The 8,965-nt window shown below is 35.5% G+C and overlaps 1 protein-coding gene across 2 annotated transcripts in view; it reads left to right on the forward strand.

Annotated features, from left to right (window-relative positions):
• The window catches only part of EEA1 (early endosome antigen 1), a 114,621-nt gene that overhangs the window by 59,509 nt on the left and 46,147 nt on the right, over nucleotides 1-8,965 (forward strand). For both annotated transcript variants that reach the window (XM_019624770.1, XM_019624769.1), the window contains 2 exons: nucleotides 1,469-1,807; nucleotides 7,861-8,010. In XM_019624770.1, coding sequence (XP_019480315.1) covers nucleotides 1,469-1,807; nucleotides 7,861-8,010 — 489 coding nt within the window. The remainder of the gene's footprint in view (nucleotides 1-1,468; nucleotides 1,808-7,860; nucleotides 8,011-8,965) is intronic.

The raw sequence follows: 8,965 nt of genomic DNA on the forward strand, positions 1-8,965 counted from the left end.
GCAGTGTCACTGGCCCTCATATGTGGGATCCGAACCGGGGCCCTCTGGCGTCCCAAGCCAGTTCTTAACCAATGCACCACTCGGCCGGCCCCAAGCACGCATCTTTTGGATAATTTTCCTGCAAACTTCTGGTTGCTCTTCTTAACTCTGAGTTTTCTCTCATCTTGTCTCTCATGTATACTTATAGCATCTTTCTGGGCACTGCTTTTTCTACAGTATATTCCTACTTGATGATTTACATTACAGTACTTTTTCTCAGACAAGTTACTGCTAGCTTTCCCTCTTTGGTACCTAGATTTATTACTTTCCTTGAGGTAATAGTGTTTGCTATTTCCCCACATGCAACTTACTTGTTTGTCCGTTCCTTTGTCTTTTTGTATAGACCAGATGGCATGAGTCTGGCGTGTATATCTATTACTTAACTCCACTCTCCACTTTATCAAGCTCAAACTTTATTTTCAGGTGATTGGAATTTAGTAGTTAGCCCCACTGACTTTGTTCATTTTATTTAATTTATTTTTATTATTATTATTTTTTAATGTGTGTGTTTCATTTAGATTATATAGCCTATTTAAAGGCCAGAGGCTTCGATTGCCCTCTCCTATTTCTGTATTATCCCCTTCTAGCACTACATATAAAAAGTGAGTATAATCAATGTCCATGGATTGATTCACCAGGCTATCTATCCCAGCTGTCTTTCTTACACAGTTGAGTCAAAATTCTGATTCATATCTTACGTGTAAAGATGTTGACTTAAAATATTCAATGTTAATTGTAACAACTCCACTGAGACTAGACTTTGGCATTTGATTAGGCTGGGTGATTCAGATCTTTGATTGGAGGTATCATTTTTATATTTTTTGCTCGATGGTATTGAGTAAAATAAACTATAGAGCAGGTAAGTGATATTTTTAGATCACTGTTTTTACATACTTAGAAAGAAATTGGAATTAGCCTTAAACTTGTGACACTAAAAAATGGTCTTTATCAAGAAGAGCAAAAAAAAAAAAAAAAAGGAATGAGTAGGATCAGGCATAATAGTGTAGTAAATAGTATTATTATGCTAAATCTCTTACCAATTGTGAAATTACAAAGAAATTCAGAAATCAGAATTGCCATAGTATGTTATTATTTAAAATATTTTTTTGATGATGGAAGGGTAGTTTTAATTTTTAACTCAAATGAGAGAATATAAATATTCTTACCCTAAACAATCTGGTAGATTTTAGGGGTTTCACTTTGTCAAAATTTTGTTGGTAATTCTTAAATTATATTCAAGAGTTTAGTCAAATGGACCAATAATCATAAGTTAGTATGTAATAATTTAATTCTTCTTGGCTAGAGTATTTTCAGTTTTTATAGTGTAATATTGACTAAAACATTTAGTAGGAGATGGTACTGCTGTATAATTGTTTGAATAATTAAAATATATTAGAAAAGGAAATAAATTGTTAAATTGATATTTCAGAGCTTGACTGAAAAGTTGCTGAAGAAAGAACTCGACTACACTCAGTTAGAAGATAAGCACAATGAAGAATGTGTGAGTAAAAAGAATATACAAGCAAGCCTTCATCAAAAAGACCTAGATTGTCAACAGCTTCAGTCAAGATTATCTACATCTGAAACCTCACTGCAGAGAATACAGGCAGAATTAAGTGAAAAGGGAGAAGCTACTCAAAAGCTCAAAGAAGAATTATCAGAAGTAGAAACCAAATACCAACATCTTAAGGCAGAGTTTAAACAGCTACAACAACAGAGAGAAGAAAAAGATCAGCATGGATTACAACTTCAAAGTGAAATTAATCAGGTAAGAGATGTTTTACTTATTTGAATTGCTCCTATCATTTCTTCTTAGTGTGTTTGATGGTTATTTGGTCATAACATAGTTTATTAAAAAATTATCATTTAAAAATTAACTTTTAATTTTTACAACTATAGTATTGAGTCAGTCCTCATTTCCTTTCATTTCCGTTTCCCTTAAGGGGAGAAAAAAAATGATAGTATCTATCATATAGAATTGTTGTCAAGTGTTTGAATTAGTACATGTAATTGCTTAGGATGGTACCTGGCATGTGATAGGTACTCAGGAATTAGCTTTTGTAATTAATTCAAATTGTTGACAATTCTTTAACTTAAAGATTCTTACCCTTTTTTTTCTTTGTTACTAAGTTTTAAAAATTTAATTATTGTTAAACCAATAACATAAAAATTAGATACTTTAAAAGAAGAAAACACATTAGCCCTAACAAGTATTTTTATAGGTAAATAATGTCTATCAGATGAAGTTTAATGCAAGTTTTGACTGTCATTAAGTTAATTTTTAAATTATGTATTCTAATTATTTCTTGTAGATAACACTAATAATTGGTTGAAAAATGGAAATTTGGGAACGAATAAAGTCCTACCACTTTTTTGATAATGTTCAACTATTTTCACTTAAAAGACAGTGATCCTTGCTTTTGTGGCATCAATTCTTCTGTCTTCTTGGCCTGAGATATTTTTCCTATTCCTCTTCTTCTTGATATATACTAATTATTTCACTTTCCTAGAAATCTTTTTCTGAACAATACCACTTCTAACCCTCCCCCTCCCAAAAGATGGCTTAACCATGCACATATCTTGACTCTTTTACTTACCACAGTATAGTTACATTATCATATGTCTTTCTTCACTAGACTCTGAACTCTTTGGGTGGAAAGACCATGTCTTACTAATTTTTTTATCCTCACTATTTGGCACATTGCTTGTTAATCAGCAGATGTTTTAGTGAGTAAGTAAGTGAATGAAAAAATGCAGGCGTTCATAATGGAAGGAAACTGAGGCTTGGGGACATCAGTGAATAAAATAACTTAGATATTTGACCTTCAGTTCAGATAAACAAACCAAGCGTTTATGGTTTGTAAACGACAGCGTGCCTTATTGTTAGCAGATACAGAAATAAAAAAGAACACAGTACCTACCTTAAATGATTATGTGTATCTCATTGAGGATAAGGCAAGTACTATCCTATACCAAAGAATGTGAGAAATGTAATAAAATGACATCATACGCACACACTATGAGAATTTGGAAGAGTACCTCTCCCACATAGTACTTCAGATTGTGTAATTATTTTATCCACTTATTTGATCAGGAAAAGCTTTTGTGTGAGAGAGGTGATGCTTGAAATTGTGATATTGGATAGGTTTAGGTAAGGAGCAGTTTGAAGGCAGGAAAGTCTTCCAGGCAGAAGGAGTAGCAAGAGTAAACAAGTGGCAGGAAAGTATAATAGGAACCAGGAAGGGACACTGATTTGCTCTTAGGATAGGTCATGTGTCACAGGAGTGGACTCGTGACTGGAAAGAGCATTTGGGACTTCATTACGTAGGGTCTTGAATAGTAGGCTGAGGAGTTTGGGCTTTATTTGGTTGTCAGTAGGTGGAGGGAGCGGCATCGGGAATTTTTGAGCACCTACTCAAACACATATTTTATATGAAGCCTTGAATATGTGGTTATATGGTTTAGTTACAGTTCTGTACAAAATAAAGAGGTCATACTGAAGACCTTGAAGTGATGCCATTTAGCTTCTTTCTTTCAGCGTGGTGTCTGGATTCTACCATGAAAGTATGTCTCATGTCTGTCCACCTCTTTTCATCTGCACTGCTCCCACCCTTAACCTAAGCCACCGTCATTGCTGACCTGGGCTGCTGTGTTAGCCTTCTTAAAAGTTTCCCTCCTTCTAGTGACATCCTTCATCTATTCTCCATAAAAAACACAGAGATTTATTTTTAAAACATGAAGGATATCACTTTCTTCCTCTGCTTAACACTCTGTTTAAAGTGGTTTTGCATTACATATTGAACTGAAACCAAATGTCTTAGTTTGGTGTATAAGCCTCTGGATGGAGTATGATCCACACTATGCCTTCAAATTCCTCTTCTTCCTACCACTGTGAAGCCATGTTGGTCTCCTTTCAGGTCCTCAGACACACCAACACTTCAGGTGCTTTTCTGCCTTAGGGCCTCCGCCTGTATTTTTCATCTTCTCGGTGTGCTTTTTGACTTCAGGTCTTCACAAGGCTGGCTCAGGTGGCATTTCCTCAATAAAGCCTTCCAGGACCACTCTGTTTAAATAGTTTGTTCCTTGTATTCTGGACCCCTTCTTTATTTCAGCAAGCTTCTTTTTTCTTCTTCTTTATAATGCTTTATATTGTCCATTAGTTTTTTGTTTACTTCCATGTTGCCTATAATTCCCATTGGGCTGTGAACTCCTTACTGTGAGGAATTTGTTTTATTCTATATTCTATCAGCTTCTATACTTAAGGCTTTCAGTAAATATTTGTTGGAAGAATGGAAGTGAGCCTCACCTTAAACCTTTATTCAACATCCTGAAAGCATATAGGCATGAACTGGGTTTGTTTTGCTCTCCACTGTATCATACTCAGCATCCATTTCAGAGCTGGCAGTTGTCAACAAAGGACTTGAAAGCAAAGTAGCCTGTATGCTTCATATAGGTGTTCATGAGCATTTCAAAAATAGCCACAGATGTGCAGATAATTTGCTACATAATTTAAAAAATTAGATGTCATCAATTTAACTTTTAAAAGTCATCTAACATGCCATCTTGAATAGCGTAGTGGTTTATCAGTATGGATTTAGGAACCAACTGCCTGAGTTCTAATTCTGTGGTCTACAAACTGATCTTGTTCAAGTTATATAATTTATGCCTCACTTTGCTCATCTATAAAGTGAAAATAATAATGAAATGTTCTTCATGGTGTTATTGTAAGTATTAAATTAGTTAATATTTGTGAAGCATGTAGAATATGGCCTAGAACATAGTAAACATTATTAGGAATATAATGAATACAGAATTATAAATATAAGTTTACAAAACCAAATTTATTAAAGAATATATACATATATGTATATCTGAAATTACAACTCTAGGGTCGACCATTCTAGTAATAATTCCAATGTGTATTATTTTTATTTTTAATTTAACTTCTTTTTCTTTAACATATTCACTCTAAAACGGTATAGGCATCATTGTATAAGTGATTTTAGTCTGCTTCCATCCTTGAGCAGCTTTGATTTGAGATTCATTTTTTTATTAAAAGTTCAGAGATTTATCAGGAACCATAGAATAATGTATGACAAAGTTATAAAAAAATATATATCTTTTTTTCTCACCCCCTTTAGTAAATCTTCACTTTAGAGCAATAGTTATCTTTCATTCTATGGTTCTCACCTCTGTCTGTATAACAGAATCACCTGGGGAGATTTAAAAAATTACCAATATCTAGCCCTCACCCATGATGCAATTGCATCAGAACCTCTGGCATATCCCTGGGCACTGGTATTTTTAAACATCTCCCTTGTGATTTTACTTTTTACAGTTGAGATTGAAACCTGCTGCTTTTTTTTTTCTAAAGATTTTATTGGGGAATTGGGGGAGGGAACAGCGTTGGGGAATCGGGGAAGGGAAACAGACAAGTTGCTTTCCTTTTGTTCTTCAGTCTAGTTGTGGGGACGTCACTTCACTGGCCCATGTTGGTATTGTCATTGTGCTTTTCCCGGGTGAGGCAGTTGCTCGCTGGCCATTGAACAGTCACTCACGGCAGCTCACTCCGGCTGCCAGCCACTCCTGCCGGCTGCCAGCCACTCACAGTAGCTTACGGCAGCCCATTGCAGCCCCACTGCAGCCTATGCTGTCGCCTCACGGCAGCCCAGCTCCAGGTCGAGCTGTTGTTCACCATCTTAGCTGTAGAGGGCGCAGTGTCACTGGCCTATGTGGGATCCAAACCAGCAGCCCTGTTGCTCAGAGCTTGCACTCCCAAGCCAGTTTTTAACCAATGAGCCACTCAGCCAGCCCAAAACTGCTGCTTTATAAAGTGTTGTTTTTCAGCATGTGATTAATGAACTCTCCTAAAACTAAATATCATCTGATTCTTGTTATGAAGACATGGATATCTAGACTTCAGCTCACATGTGCTCAGTGTAAACTTCTAGGGGAGAAGTCTGATTATCTTTGTATTAACAATGATATCAGGAGATTCTTAACCAGCAAGTTTAGGAACTAGATATGGGTGATGCCTGTTGTCGGACGAGATCAAGCACTTAGATGCTTGAAATATGAGTTTACTTTAAAGGCCTCCTTTACTTCCATATACCAAGATTGAGCCTAATTCTTCTAGTGAGAAGGAGAAGGTTTGGGTAGTTATTATAGTGCTAATTCACTGCATTTTAAGGAGAATAAAAAGGAGACAGATGTCAGAGTGCTGGTTAAGGACAAGGATAAAATAAATACATTCTCTTTAACTGTTACTGCCTGCTGTTTTAGTTAGATAGAAGCATATTTCACTTTAGAAATTAACTTTCTTTTTAAATTATAGATCGAATATATTCTGATACCCGCAGTTTTTTCATAGCATAAGAAAATAGTGAATATTCACTTACCCGATAGAACTTTATTTTTTCCTTGCCCAGTATGAATTTTTATGAAGAAATATGCAAGTATAGAGCATATAAGTATAAGTATGACACAAATTCTATGGATTCTTAATATTTTAAGATTTAACATAGTTTTGATTGAAAGCAATTGAATAGAATGTCTTCTATTAATTTTTCATTTTATTGAGGCATATGCATTTATTTTGTATTTTGAGGCTGGTTGTGTCAGAGGCATTGCCAAATGTCCTGCATCCTTATCTCCACACAACTCTTTTTTTGTTCTACATGCCCAGCACTTGTGCAGTAATTCTTCAGAAAGTAATATAACCTTTTATTATGTTTAAATCGGTTTTAATGGAAAACAGCACCCCCCCCCCATCCTCAAAGAAGGTAACTGTTATTGCTGGTGGTATTAGAGAAAATAAAGAATTTGAGACTGTGATGGTTCTTAGCTGCAGGTCAAATTTCTCCTTTAGTTTTTAACTTGGTGGCAGTTTTAGAGTTAATGAACGAGGGTGACCTAATATTTAAAGGAAATATTCTTTCACTACTTTATTTAGAAATTATGTGCCATTTTGAGGACTTTGCAATGCTTTGTGCTCTCTTCAATACCCAATGAAAAAGAGGTCAAGTGTGGTGGCTCGTAACTATAGAAAAACAGCAAGAATTACTGTGGAATGTTTAAAAAGTACTTTGGAATAGGTCTTTGTGTGCTCTGAGGGTCTTAGTTTTTAACCTTGATTTCATTATTTTAAGTTCTTCAAATGATTTCAGTACTTATGCCTAAACAAGATCCTATGTATGGTTCATTGTATTTTTTTTTTTTTTTACTGGGTAACTGTGTTTTTTCCAGGACCCATCAGCGCCACGTCAAGTTGTTGTCCTTCAATCTTAGTTGTGGAGGGTGCAGCTCAGCTCCAAGTTCAGTCACCTTTTTCAGTCTAGCTGCACCATCCCATGTAGGAATCGAACCGGCAACCTTGTTGTTAAGGGCACACACTCATCTGGCCGCCCACCGGCAGCTCAGCGGCAGCTCAGCTCAAGTTGTTGTCTTCAGTCTAGTTGTGTGTGTGTGTCGGGGTGGGGGGGGGTGGCGCAGCTCACTGGCACATGGGGGAATCGAACCAGCAACCTTGTTGTTCAGAGCATGTGTTCTAACCAACTGAGCCACCTGGCCGCCCCTTGCTGTATTTTTTTAAGAGCGCAAGCAAACCAGAAATTGTGATGTTTAATCATAATTTTATGTGATTCATCATAATTTATGTGATTAAACTTCAGTTGGATCTTAGGTTCCCTCAAAGTATTATGAAAATTACAATATAACACATAAATTGGAGAAAAATAAAACAGTGTTTGGAAAAACAGGCGATGGTGGTGATGGTGGTATTTGTATTTATATGTATGTCTATACTTGTTTTCTTTTTTAAAGTTACATGGCAAACTTCTGGAGACAGAGCGCCAACTAGGGGAAGCTCATGGCAGGCTGAAGGAACAGAGACAGCTTTCAAGTGAAAAGCTGATGGATAAAGAACAACAAGTGGCTGACCTACAACTCAAACTTTCTCGTTTAGAAGAGCAAGTAAGCTAGCATTTCAAATGAGTTTATATTAGCGAATTTGTTGATAGATTTGAGGTATCTTCAATATTGTTATGGTTCAGTCTTTTCACTGTCAAGAGCTTTAACTGGACAGTTATTATTATTTTTTTTTTACTTTAAATTATGACATTTATTTCTCCCCAGCAAAAACATCCTACTTATTAACTATATTAAGTCATTTTGTTGTGACTATGTGCCCTAAAGTTGTCAACAAAAAATGTAGAAAGAATGCTACCCTTTCAGCTTCAGGTGGGAAAAATTCAGAGGGTGAACCTTTTGATTTGCTGAGGAGGAGTCTTCCTACCCAGGAAGGACCACTTCCTAATGAAAGAATGAGAAATGAATAGTTGGTGAGGATCATCAGTGACATGTAGTTGGTACATATAAACTTTGAATTTGCATTCAAGGATTTACACTTTTAAAAATCACACATAAGATTGAATGTTTTGCTGATTAAAGGTGTAGTTGCCAAAAATGGTAACTATTATTTGGCTAAAGTAAAAGTTATCATTTAATTATGTCTTTTATTAGAATTGAACAAACACTGAGAGTTAAAATCTGTAGCTTCAGCAACAGATTTTTTTCTAGACCCAAAATCTTAGATGTGTTAGATGATCCTATTCTTTTCCAATATGTGATAATTATGATTGTTGTACAAAATATATCTATATCTATATAGACATATAGATACATATCTATCTATCTATCTATTTATCTATCTATACACAGAGGGTGCCAAAAAAATGTATACACATTTTAAGAAAGGAAAAAACCGTATTAAATATATACCGATGACAAAAGATGAATACAGGTTACGTTTGACTTCTGCAATTACAAGAGGTGCTCAAAGTGGTTGCCATCAGCGTAATCTTAATACAGTTTTTTTCCTTTCTTAAAATATGTCTACATTTTTTTGGCACCCTCTGTGTACCTCTCT

Source organism: Hipposideros armiger, unplaced genomic scaffold (assembly GCF_001890085.2).
Source record: "Hipposideros armiger isolate ML-2016 unplaced genomic scaffold, ASM189008v1 scaffold_606, whole genome shotgun sequence".
Classification (NCBI taxonomy): Eukaryota; Metazoa; Chordata; class Mammalia; order Chiroptera; family Hipposideridae; genus Hipposideros; species Hipposideros armiger.